The 14,367-nt window shown below is 31.4% G+C and overlaps 1 protein-coding gene across 2 annotated transcripts; it reads left to right on the top strand.

Annotated features, from left to right (window-relative positions):
* Positions 1-420: 420 nt before the first annotated feature.
* On the top strand, positions 421-3,118 carry LOC132622969 (purine permease 21-like). 2 transcript variants are annotated; one of them, XM_060337660.1, is made up of 2 exons: positions 421-694; positions 1,850-3,118. In XM_060337660.1, exons 1-2 carry the CDS (start codon positions 655-657, stop codon positions 2,935-2,937), a joined length of 1,128 nt encoding a protein of 375 aa, XP_060193643.1. In that variant the 5' UTR covers positions 421-654; the 3' UTR covers positions 2,938-3,118. The 2 variants fall into 2 exon arrangements, with proteins under 2 accessions (XP_060193643.1, XP_060193644.1); XM_060337661.1 differs by having other exon boundaries at positions 424-694; positions 1,853-3,118.
* Positions 3,119-14,367: the final 11,249 nt, after the last annotated feature.

Genomic DNA, 14,367 nt, shown 5'->3' with positions numbered 1-14,367 from the left:
ATGAACTTTGAACAATATGTGGTGCAATCATATATCGGGAAAGTTACACATTTAATCGCTAAACAAAGATAGTTATAACTACTAGTTATATATACAAAACTTATATACTCCACAAGTTATTAAAGTATTTGTATTATATGCATAGACATTATAGAAAGAATTTATATTTGTTGCCTATTATTTAAGTGAACGGCTATACAATGTAACTTTTTTTATTTCTTCCTCAAAAACAAAAACTCCAAGACGATAATGCGAAAGTGGATAGTACTATAGATAGAGAATGACGTTCCGTCGTATTTATAGCACAACAATAGTAGTGCCTACCCAGCTGGATTGGACCACGAAACGAGGTATCACTACTAATTTGAGAAAGGACTTGATGGATACCTATACACCATGTGTCAAAATTTGGCCCAGAACAATGAATTGTTCTGTTCCCTAATGTATCTAATGAGAGTTGAACATAAATTCAGAAGTTGCCATTTGCAACAAGTGGCTATTTAAATCAACTAAGAACGAGATCTTATTATTTTTGCACCTATCTTTTAGCTTTGAAGATACAAATCAACAAGTTTCTTTTTTTATAATAATAATTTTCTCTCTTGGTTCCACAAGGAGTCCTTTTTCTTTTAATTTTTTCCCCTAGTCTATGAGATGGGTGGTTCTCCAGTAGTTGTGCAATCACAAGTACAAGGTGAGCTTAGCTTCTTGTCTCATGATCCGTTTTCGAATTATCAAGTACTCCAGTTTCTATGGTTATCTGTATGTATATATGTGAAGCAAATTAAAATTATATAGACTTACCAAAAAGGTGCTAAATTACACACGTTTGGCTCTCGTTTCTTTATGGGTTTACCTTCATTTCTTCTGGTAGCAGTTGTATCTTTTTGCTATTTCTCACTACTAAAAAATTCAGTAGTTTTCCATTGAAAAGTCTTTAGTAGCTATTTCCACTTAACGTCGGTGGGAAATCTATATAGTTGTGTTTTCACACGAAAAAATTAGGAAGGTTTCCAGCATTTCAACGGAACCTGTTTCTACCATATGTTTTTTCAGTGAGCTGGTTTGGTGAGAATGAAGTGATAACATAATTTTTTCACTAAATGTCGGTGGTAAACCTTTGCCTGTAGTAGTGTTTGTTCCTCTTAGAACTGTATTTGGTTTAATTTCACTGTACCGGCACACTGTAACGGGGTCTCGAAAAATAAGTAATTTCTGCTGGGCCTTTATCCTTTTTTTAGGTTCATTAGGCTTCTTATTAGTTGAAACTTCCAGTTATATTGGTAGAAATTTGATATTTTTTTTTCTGCCTCAGCAAATCATTTTTTTTTTTCACAAGGAATCGTGATGTCTTTCTACGGAATTGCGGGTCTTTTTATTAGCTCTTATTTGTGGTGCACAATTTCTTGGAAAGTAGCTAGTGGTTATGATCGATTCGATGGAAAGGAAGGTTAACTATGAAATTATAAACTACTAAGTACTTGTTTTGTTATAGTACATAGGAAAGTTCAGTTACTTTAGTAAAATATAGGCCCGTAAAGTTTATTTGTGACTTAATTATTATAGAGTAAAATTTATTTGTAATTTTGAGCATAGCACACATAGTTGAGTTACTTTAGTGAGTTAAAAAAATGTTCTCCGATTTTACTATTATAATAATGAGTAACTTTGCGACTTTAAAGTTATAATGAGTAAAGTTACTTGATAAATCAGATTGTTTTCACTTTACTGCTATAACAGACAATGTTCAATGACCATACATTGAAATTAACCACATGCACAAAAGACTGAAAATTGAACCTTTTTATCTGTTCTGCTTGGTCATTTATTATGGGATTTTATTGCACAGCAGGTGACGAATCTAAAAGGGAACATATCACCTCTCAGAATGGATCTGAAATTAAAGCTCCAGCTTTCATTCAGTACAAATGGTGGATCCAAATGGGCATTTATTCAACATTTGTTCTATCTGGCCAAGCTATAGGTACACTCTTAGGCAGATTATATTTTGACAAAGGAGGAAATAGCAAATGGTTAGCCACATTAGTACAAACTATAGGCTTCCCAGTTCTCATCCCTTTCCTCTTTATCACATCAACAAAAACTAATAAAGTTAATGAAATAAAAAAACCATCTTTCTTAGTTGTTGCTTCACTTTACACTTTACTAGGGTTATTCATAGCTGGAACTTGCATGTTATACACAATAGGTTTACAATACCTCCCTGTCACAACTTATTCACTGATTTGTGCTAGTCAATTGGCATTCAATGCCCTTTTCTCCTTCTTCCTAAATAAACAAAAATTCACCCCTTATATAGTCAACTCATTAGTAATTCTCACCGCATCCTCTTCCCTTCTTGTTCTCCAGAAGGACGATTCTGGAGTCCAGTCCAATAAAACGTCTACAAAAAAATATATATTCGGGTTTTTGTCCACCGTTGCAGCATCTGCTGGCACTGCATTGCTGCTCTCTATTACACAACTCGCTCTTCAAAAAATCTTTAAGAGGGAGAGTTTCCGTTTAATCATAGAAATGTCAGTTTATCAGTCATTAGTGTCAACATTGGCAATATTAATAGGGCTTTTCGCTAGTGGGGAGTGGAAAAAATTGGACAAAGAAATGAACGAGTATAAATTAGGGAAAATTCGATATGTTTTAAATCTGATTGGAACAGCTATTTCTTGGCAAGCTTTCACAGTTGGTTCAATAGGGCTGATTTTCAAAGTGTCTTCATTATTTTCAAATGTGATAAGTATTTTAGGTCTGCCTGTGGCTCCTGTTTTGGCTGTGATTCTTCTTCATGACAAGTTGACTGGTATCAAAGTGATGTCAATGTTGTTGGCTATATGGGGTTTTGTGTCGTATATGTATCAGCATTACCTTGGTGATTTGAGACAAGAGTGCAAAAAGGACTCAATTAGTGGAGCTCTCTGAAGTTTCTAGATCTCATTGAAAGAAGTTAAATTTGTAAATTAAATAGTATAAAATTTCGTGTATATATATAGTTCATAAAGATCATAACTTTTTTCACTCTCATGTTGTGTTATATGCACTTTTTGGACGAATATGTATTATTCCATATATGCAGTGTATCGGTTCGAAATTTACAGCTGAATTTGCGACTGGACAAAATTCGAGACATAAAGATTTTGGCCTTAGGGTGTTCAAAAATCAACTCAAATCGAATCAAACCAATGTAAGAAATTAGACCTCTATTTTGGTAATTTGATTAGCATGGTTTTTAGATTAAAAAAAAATTGATAATATTCATTGTGATTTGATATTAAACATAAAAAGTTCGAACTACACCGATACACACACTCTAAGTAATAATATAATATAATTTTAAAACTGTTTTCATTCTTATTAATATTCCTTTTGTAATGATGTGTATACATAATCATAATATTTGCACGAGATATAGTGTTTATGCATGACTACTCTAGAGGAATTATATTTGTTCTTGTATTTATGTTCTTTATTTCAATGGGTTTGCGCTTAGAATCTTAGTACAGGTTTGTACTAATTCTGATATTAGCCACGGTATTAATAAAGATATGAATGTAAGGTTTCAATTTCTTAGTCAAGTTAGTTTAATTAGACGGCATTGAAAATCCAACTCATAAGGTAAAAAATAAGAAGTCCAATAGGTTTGCACCTTTTAGATTTACGCACTTCTTTTTATTTTAAAAAATGTCAAACTGCTTCTTTTTCATAATTAACATGAAGTTCAAAAAAAAAAAAAAAAAAACAACAACAACAACAGCAAGAGCAGCCGATTATGGTTAGGGAATTCACGCTTTAGGGTTCCTTACTAGATAAACAAATTCACACGGATAAAAAAATAAAGAGATAATATCAAACTCTATACTAAAATCATCAGATCCTTGGTTGTTTCATACGGACGGAAAACTTTTTCGGCGGTTTTCATTTTTTCTCTGATAATCCTTGCTTGCGTAAATATTGTATAATATGTGTATCATTAGTGTGTATATACATACACATTATATGTTAATTATATATTTATTATACACAAATTACACAATTCTATACGTATGATACATTTTTTATACATATACAACAATGATATAGTTTATATACATACGCTAAAATTAGTTGAAAAATGAAATTATTTTGAAAAGGCTAAAAAATATATGTTAAGACTCTCGGGTAATCGGGTGTCAATAGTTTCACCGGCATGGCTATTCGTGTCCTTTTCCCATTAAGAATCCCAATAATTAACACCTTCAAAATCATTTTAAAGATGGCCATATTGGGCCGAGTCTCATCACGGGCCTACGTCCTCAACAGATCTTTTTTCTGTGCGGAGTGCCCTTCAAATGCACTGCTCTTTAATTTTTATCCCTCAAATTGTTGGTCTTTAATTTTTGTCCTTGGCCTAAAACTCATAGGTTCTGGGTTCGAATCCCTGCTCAGTAAAAAATTTAAAAAAAAAATCACCAAGTAGAACTTGGATTCGCAAGGCAGAATTTTGTCCAAACAAACTCTACCTATATATATATATATATATATATATATATATATATATATATATATATTAGATAGAGTTTGAAACTCTGCCTGAAGCAGGTAAAATTTTTTCTGCAGGCCTAAGTTTGCTATTAAACTCTGCCTTGCGATTTTTTTTTTTACTGAGCCGGAATTCGAACTCCAAACCTCATGGTATTAAGCGAAAGGTAAAAATTAAAGACCACCATAAAATAAGGCATTCCTGCGAATTGCCCTTCACCAATTCATTAAAGAACTTGATCGATCTGTTGAGGGAAATTCACAGGAATGCCCTTACTTTGGGGTGATCTTTAATTTTTGCCCAGCAAATTGGTGGTCTTTAATTTTTGCCTTCGCCTAATAACATGAGGTTTGGGGTTCAAATCCTGGCTTAGTCAAAAAAAAAAATCGCAAGGCAGAATTTTGAATGCAAAACTTTACCTGCAGGCAGAGTTTTGAATGCAAAACTCTACCTGCAGGCAGAGTTTTGCAAGCCAATGTTAGGCCACAGGCATAGTTTTGCAAGCCAAAGTTAGACCTCAGGCATAGCTTTGCAAGCCAAAGTTAGACCTCAGGCATAGCTTTGCAAGCCATCAGGCATAATTTGCTTGCAAACTCTACTTGCATGCAGAGTTTTGCAAGCCAAAGTTAGGCCTGAGACATAGTTTTGCAAGCCATCAGGCATAGTTTGTTTGCAAACTCTACCTCAAGGCAGAGTTTACCTTCAGGCATAAGACAAACTGTGCCCACTGCCTAGCAAATCTAAACCTCTGACTTGTGATTTTTTATTTGATTTTTGTCTGAGCAGGAGGTCAGACCCGAAACCCATGAGTTTTTAGGCAAAGGACAAAAACTAAAAATTTTAAATTTGAGGGGCAATAATTAAAGACCAGTGCTTTTGAAGGGCAATCCGCACAAAAAAAATGTAGTAAAACGAAAAATGGATGAAATTACTTTGGGATGCAGTGGTTAACGTAAAACTAGAAAACATAAGTGAATAAAACTAAAAGAACAAGGAGTCGTGTGATAAAATGAAATTTGAGAACTATGACACGTTTTTCTGTTCTTATTTGTTATTGAATTATATAGTTGTTCCCGTAAGGAATTAAATGGGATTTTTTTATTTTTATTTTTAAAAAAAGATTATAGCTACAGTTACAATCTTGTAATACTCGTCGAATGGTGGAACTTGGAAGTCGTTTACATAGTTGGCGCATGAGTTCGATTCTCATTATCCATTTTCCCTTTCTCTTCCCGATCTCCCTATTTAATGGAACTTTATTTTTATTTTTTAAAATTACGTTACCTATGGCCTAAAGTTTTTGAATTAAACGATCTAGCCTTTTTTACACACTATCATAACTTGCTTTTCGTACTCATTCTCACACTCGCAAAACATTAATTAAAAATCTATATATAATATAAAACTAGGCATAGATAAGGTGATGTGGCACCTCTCTATTACCTCCATTAGTATTTATTTTTTTCTCAATTTTTGACTTTTTTCTCTTCGTTCTCTATTTTACTAAATAAAATAAAATAAAATAAAGGCTCATCCTCACACATAATAAAACTCACTCACCATTTAATAGCATTATTTGTCATTACTTTCCTTAATAATTATTGTAATTACATTGTATTAAATCTATATATCTATACATTACTATAAAGCTGTTTTTTTTTTTTTTTTTTTTGGGTATGTTTTCCTTCCGTCTTGTGTATTTACTTGCCCATCAAATTTTGAGTATTAAAAAGTAAAAACTCTTGCATCAGTTATAATTTATCATAATGAGTTAAAAAAAGTGTAACGCTATTTGAAGCATTTTGGTGATAAATTCCTCAATTGTTACAGCTAATCATCTTTTAACTTAAAAAATACTAACGCTATTAACGTAAAACATGAGTAAAGTTTTGCTCCTGAAACGTTACAGCCAATTTCCATCCTATATTTAGGATCATCACCTACATATATATTTGACTACCTCATCTTCTTATTTTTGTAGTAAATTTGACGCTGATTGATCATCTGATTACAAAGATAGGTGCTTGTGAGTATTTTATTCTTCTTATTTGTATCATTAAATTTTATTTTATTCATTTCTCTTTCATTTTCCTCTAAACAAGCATGATCATTTAAATTTATTTTCCTCTAAACAAGCATGAATTTAAATTCGTCCATTGAATTTTATCGGGGAACAAGTGACAATATTGTTATGGGATCATAGAAAATACAACTCCACCTCATAATGAAGAGGTGAGATATGATTTTTAATTTCTTAATGAAAAAATTTGGTGAGTGATACTGTTTTGTAACATAATTTGGTGATTCTCCGGTGTTGGTGATGATTTCTAATTATTTTTTACAACAACCCAATAGGAAAACAATTGAAATATTACATTTGAAAGATTTCAATCTCAGAATACATAGAGTTGTTGATTTTCTGGATCATTTAATGGCAGCCTTATTGTATTTGACGTTGTGTCCCCTACCAATTAAAATACCTCATAAGCAATGCAATCAAGAGTTCTCGTGAAGTAGACCCATGAGGTTAGAGTTTAAGCTCATTTCTCTCTTCCGCACCCTCTCTTATTATGTGATATTTGGTCAACTTAAGTTAGGAGTTTTTGCTGCAGGTTGATGGAAAGTAGGGAATTTGATTCCATGACATGATACGTAATTGATTGTTCTTTTTCTCTTTTCATTTATTTTCTTTTTCGTTTCTTTTTGTGCTTCCTTTCATTTTTAGTAATTTTGAAATTAGGGAATTTGATTCCATGACATGATACGTAATTGATTGTTCTTTTTATGGAAAGTAGGGAATTTGATTCCATGACATGATACGTAATTGATTGTTCTTTTTCTCTTTTCATTTATTTTCTTTTTCGTTTCTTTTTGCGCTTCCTTTCATTTTTAGTAATTTTGAAATTGTTATATGAGAGATATGAAAAGATGTCAACCTTGTGAAGCATTAGAGATTATATTTTCTTTTCATTCGTCCTCCTGTAATTGTCTGTTGAGGTTATACATTTTCTTGAGATAAAGGAAACTAATTTTTTTGGAGGTTCGTATTTATATTCAACGGAGAAAGAAAGGTTTGTTATTTCTTATGTTCACTTTTGGTCAAAAATATATGAAGTGGACAGGACTTCATTGAGAACTATTAAAATGAAGTTTTTTTTTTTTTTTTTTTTTTTTTTTTTTTTTTTTTAATTTGAGTTTTGGAGATGTGGAGTTGTTTTATTTTATAAGAATATCATATCAACAATTTTCTCATGCCACAAAATCCACTATTGATTTTCATGTACCACATATCAGTTTTTTTCACATTTTTTTGTTATTCTTGAAGCATGTTTGACAAGGTAAATAAAAGAAGGGAGACCTAGCTCTTTATTGTGGTGTTAACTTCATCCGGAAAAAAATGCAAAATTCCAGCATATACTAGGAAGTCAAGGTAGCTATTATGAATTAATAGCGAAATAAACTTGAAAATATTATTCTACCTCCCTTCACAATTATAAGGGAGGAGATAAAATAGAGCCAAGTTCATTTCACAAACCTCAAATTCACTGTATTATCGTACATACAAGAATAAAATTGATATTTATTTCACAGTTACTTAATTTTTTTAATTCAGTGATAATACTACTCATGATAATTATTTATGACATTCAATCTCTTCATATCCACTCATGAATTTCTTCGCCACAAGTATTGAAAAAGAATTAGGTACTATATACATTTTGCTTGCGATGAAATTTCAGTATTGATATAAAGACATAATAGTTATATTTGTACGTCGTAAAGCTGAGGGTTTTGTGATCATATGTACATGACACTTGAATGTTTTAGATGACAATTCTAATGAAAAGATTTATATTTATGATTTTTTAATATATAATCTTAGTTTGATATCCATTTACATATATCTTTTCCTCTTCAATCTCAACTAAACTTGAAAAATTACTTTCACGTATTCACTAATGTCCTTTATAACTGCGCGAAACAGGGACATATTCACTGATCACATATGAAGTGAATCGCAAAATCATGTTATAACCATTGCGGATAGGATATTGAGTTACTAAATAATAGTACCACCTGATTTATGGAAGAGCTTTCAAATGAATATTTGATAGGTTTTGTGTTACTACATAATAGTGTCACCCATTGCTTTATCTAGTCGTCACATAGTGAAAAGAAGGGTGTCTATGAGACAATCAAGAAATTACAACACAGCCACTTGAATGGTACTCACAACTCACTCCATAGTTATGTTTAGACAACGAGATTCAATTTTTTTTTAACTTTTTACGTCAATTCTGAAAGTGCAAGAGGGGGGTGAATTGTAAATTTTTCAATCTGTTAGTCGACTAGGTTAAATCGGTAGTCGACTGTTTGCTCAGAGAATGCTAAAGTAAAGTACAGATAAATGACACAAGTATTTTATACTGGTTCAGATTCAATGTGAATCATAATCTAGTCCCCTTGGGTTGCAAGGGTGTTCTCTGCAGCTCTTTGTTAAAGGTTTGGTACAATAGAGGTTTGAATGGAGTTCCTACGTCTACACACTCAAATAACTCTTAGTCTTTTTGATACAAAGCCTCACAAGCTATATTATAACTCTCATTTTATTTTTCTTACACTATAAATCACTCAGACATATAATGTTTATGAAAAGTAAAGCAGAGCACTAAGGTAATGAGACTAAGCATACTGTTGTTTTTGTGAAGCAGCCCTTTTATAGCTGTTTAGGCTCTTCACGCAGAGAAATCAACCCAAGGGATTTGATCCTTGGAAAAAGGAATTAGTGATCCTATTTCCAAGAATAAGGCTGGAGCTGTTGCTTCTTTCCTTGTGCGATGAGGCCGCATTAATAGTCATCAAGATCGTTACACGCCTAGAATATTCCTTCTTTAATGCGCAGATATCCTTTCCTTCCTTGACCTGATTTTGTACTGCTAGAGCGTATCTTGTCAGCCACCATAATATTTGTAATATCGCAGTATCCAATTGTAGGGCTGGGAAGTTTTCACTGAGTTAAACTTGTGTAAGCCCATCTCGTCTGATCAGTTGACTTGTCCTTGCAAGCTCCCCCTGAACAATTGACTCTTTTAAGCTCATCTCGTTTGGGCTGCCTTGTGGGCTCTTTTATTCCTTGTGTGATTCAATTACTATAGCTGCACAAATAAAATTGTCATCATAAAAACTTGATACTAACAAATTCAGACATCAATTCTTTAAAATTATTGTGACGCATAATCTAATATTTAAAAATCATATAAAGGGTATTATAAATACTCATTTTCTTTAGTTAAACATAAGCAAAAATATAAGATTCTTTTTTAAAAAAAAAAGTAGAGAAAAAATTGTTTGTTTTTTTCTCAATTATTAAGGGTGTTATTCTTCTTTTGGACCACAATAGGCGTTTGGCCATAGATTTCAAATGTTTTTCACTCTATTTGAAATTTATGAAATTAGAGTTACGTTGAAGAAGAGGTGTATTTGGTTATATTGCAAAGAATATTTAGAATAATGCTTTGCTTGAATATAATTAAATACAACTTTCAAAGTGAAAAGTGAGTTAGAAAATAAGTTATAAGCTGTTTTTCAATTTTAAAATATAACTTCAAGTTTGACTTGAAATTTTCATGGCCCTGCACTGATTATCAAATAACAGAAAATAATTATTTTAGGAAAAAATAATACTATTTTTATGGCCAAACGGGTCCTAAATTTGGTCATTTTCTGAGTGATACATATGTTTCCGATATCTTTGCAAAAGCTATCTATCACTGAGCTTGCTATTTTTTATGTTAATATAATTGTAGTGATTTGAACTTTTGGGAATTGGGCAATTTGCCAAGTGTTTTGTTTCTCGATGGTGCATTCGCTGCTGTCCACTTCATTCACTTCCGTAATAAAGTGCTCATCTTCTTTTCTCAAAGTTATTTCTTTTACCTATCCACCTAGCTTCTTGAAATCCTACGAAGATTCTCCTCAATAAAAACAAAAAAACAAAAATAAATAAAAGAAAATTCGTTGTTTATAGCTGTCCCATGAAAAACTTAATTTGATCCAGGATTTAACATGACGGATACAATAGTTAAAGAATTTAATATTAAGCTTCTCATATCAAAATTATAATTTTATATATAGTACTAATATTTATTAAATTTATTATACGTTACATAGAAATATTTATTCGCGTTAGAAAAACTGAATTTAGATAACGAAACCTGCATCAACCACACATCCATGACAATGATTTCTAAAATTAATCTGTTGTGATGCGTGTACAATATTTCAGTAGAGTCATGTGCTAGATGAGTGGCTAGAGCATGTAGCGCCTGATCGTTCACTAACGCCACCAATTAACATATCAGTAATAAAGAATTATGGTGATATGGATAAAAAAAATCATTTTTAGTTAAAATTTTTGGGTTTAAACCATAAAGATTAAAAATATTCAAAAAAATATGTTTTTATTTAATGAATTGCATGTTGTGTATATCCGAATTAATCAGAATTTTAAAGCAAATGCTGACCCTCCGATAAAAAATTATAATGTAACCATCAGCAAAAAGATTACTTGTAACCAACTTTAGAATCTTTTCAAGATACACTTCCATGAGATTCCTTCGTGCTTGGGCCCCACAACGTACTAACTTTTAGACTTTTCCTTACTTGGGCTTTACCTCCTATTCCAGTGGGGTCATCTGCACGATTGACCTTCAAAGGCACTGATCTTTCATTTTAGTCCCACAAATTGTTGGTCCTTACTTTTTGTGCTCCCCATAATATCTTGAGGTTTTTGATTCGAACTATTATTTAGTAATAAAAATAAAAATGACAAGACAGAGATTTGTAGCAAAATTAAGCTTATTTAGGCAGAGGTTTGCCTTAAAGCAAACTTTTACCCAAATTACTCCTTAAGGCATACCTCTGCTTTAAGGCCTAACTTTTCGGGCAAAGTTAGACCTATTCAGGCAGAGGTCTGACTAACTTTATCCAAATAGGCCTAACTTTGGCCCGAATAGACGTAACTTTGCTACAAACTCTGCTTTGCGATTTTTTTTACTAAGCCGAGATTCGAAATCCAAACCTCATGGTATTAGGTAAAAGGTAAAATTAAAGACCACCAATTTGAGGGACAAAAATTAAAGATCACCCCAAAATAAGGGCATTCCTGTGAAAGTGCCCTTTTATTTTTTGGTAGAAGGATCTTTTCTTTGTTGATAGTTGTAGGAATCATAATATTTTCGGGAATCTTAGCCCCCATTTGGCCATAAAAATTATTTACTTTATTCCCGATTTTTTTTTTCACTTTTTTCTGGAATCAGCATTTGGTCGTAAAAATTCTGAATACAACTTGAAGTTATATTCCGGAATACCAAAAACTCAAAAAACTTATTTTTCAAAAAAAATTCACTTTTTTCACTTTTTTACAATTACATTTCACCAAAAACTACAATTTCAAAAACTATGGCCAAACACAACTCCAACTCCACTCCAAAATTTCAAAAAAAAAGTGAATTGTTTTTTGGTATCTATAGACAAACAGGGCCTTAGTAGCTCAATTGGTTAACTATTCACCTTATTGGTGAGGGTTTAATTTCCACCTTATAATTCTCTCTCCATTTCTCCTTAGAAAAAAGATAATAATAAAAAAAAAAAATCAGAATAACATTTCACTAGTTAATTATATGGCTCGGGATTTAACATTTATTTCATTAAATGAAAGCCATTAATTTATTTTGAAAATGAAGAACCACTTTACTCTATGGCTGATTTATGCAAATATTCCTTTTAAGGTTATTATTTAGATTTTATTCATAGTTTTAAATGTTTTGGAAGTACAGTATAATCCTTAAAAATTATTTTTTCAGTAACGTTAGATTTGGTCCTAATATTTGTTCATATTGTCTTAAATTATATATAAAATATTAAATTACTGTCTAAAATTTGCAATAACTGACAAACAATTTTAGATCGTTCTAACATTTTCAGTTTATTCAAAAGAGATGTTTAAATAATGTTCCAAAAAATCCAGAACTTACAAGAAAAAATAATAAGTACACCATTTATTAAACAGGTGCCCCATAAAAGGATAGCCGACAGATTTTTTGACCTTTTCTACTTATATATATGAAACTCACTACAATATTTTTCATAACCAAAAAATATCAATTTTTTCAAGGTATTATAGAAGATTAGGAGAAACCAAGGAGATCATCTTCCATAATACTTAAGGCAAAGTTTTCTAGCTTTTTGATTACATGAATTTAATTATTGTTTTTTTGTGAAAATTAGTTAAATTGAATTATCTTTTAGTTACAAATGAAATAATAGTCTAATGACTTTAATATAGTAAAGAAAAACTTTTATTCGGGATATTCAAATGTTTAAACTATATATAAAAAAAAAGGCACTTGAAAGTATCAAATGAAGACACACACAAACACTGTAGGCATTGTAAAGTCTGTTTCGGCCAAACTTTTAAAACTTGATTATTTTGAGAAACAATTTTGTTAGATAGCTTTTCTAAAATGTAATTTTGAGAGAAACAGTTTTTTTTTTAAACAATCCATTTGAGAATTGTTTGATGTACTTGAGTAATCTTTTCAAAAAATGTTTTGGAGTGTCACTTTACGAAAGAAAAAAAAGACAATATTGATATTCATTTTACATATAGTATCACTTAAATAGAGAAATAATTTTCAATTTTTTTGTATGAAATACTTTAATTAGGTTAGACATAAATAACTAAATAAATATAAAATATATAATAACGTTTTTAATTAATAGAAATATAGTTTAAAAAAAAAAAAGATAAACGGAGAAGAGAGCTTTTTTATATTTGAGAGATATCGTAACATCTTTCCAACTTTTTAAATATTTATTTAATGAATGTATTTGTTCTTCTCAACATTTATATGAATGGCTTAGCTCATTTGGTAGTAGATGAAATATCATTTTCCGTTCCCCACCTGCTAGGCTGCGAGTCCTTTTAGTGATGCCCAACTTGCTTCTGTCTTAATTAAATCCGTTCCCACTATATGCGTTTTAAACCAAGAAAAAAAACATAGTTGCATACGTTATCCACACTCTATGAAATTCTTCACAAGCTAGCAACAGAACTGACACCTTGCATGATTTAAAATCGTTTCGTCAAACAGCATTTAAATTTTGGAATAATTGCACATCTTACTGCACTACCCTCTCTCTTTTTTATCATATAAAAAAACACTTGACCTCATGACTGAGAAATATATGAGATGATTTGACTTGAGTCAAGAGGTGTCATGGGACTCTGCTTCGTCAATTTTTGTTACTAGACGCACATATATACATGATAAATAAAACTAAAATAGAAGGTAGAAATATTAAAAGGACACTACTTCTAATAAATGTGGTTGTGCACTAGCTTAGTGTTTAGGCGCTCCAACTTCATGGGAGAGGGCGCAGGTTCAAACCCTCTTAGCTTAGCCTCATTTTTTGCTCTCTTACACTTTAAATCCTAGCACTGTGGGCACAATTTTTCAATAAGTTTTTGACTCATAGCCTTAAAAACCTCTATATTGATTTATTCACTTGTTCATTACTTTACACGGTGACACCGCTAATGAAATATCCTGCGTACGCTACTGTTTGCTATTATCAAGGTATGAATTAATTAAATATGTAATGAATAGCAAAATGAAGCAATTTCTAATTAAGAAATAAAGGTAAAATTCTGGTCGGCAGATCAACTGATGATTCAAGTCTAAAAGAGTTTTAATCTTAAAAGATTCTTCATTAACTGGCTAGTTTCTTTAAATTGTGCAGTTAATATTCAGATTCTCCAATCTAATTAT

Source organism: Lycium barbarum, chromosome 12 (assembly GCF_019175385.1).
Source record: "Lycium barbarum isolate Lr01 chromosome 12, ASM1917538v2, whole genome shotgun sequence".
Taxonomy (NCBI): Eukaryota; Viridiplantae; Streptophyta; class Magnoliopsida; order Solanales; family Solanaceae; genus Lycium; species Lycium barbarum.
This window is presented reverse-complemented; position numbering and strand designations above follow the sequence as displayed.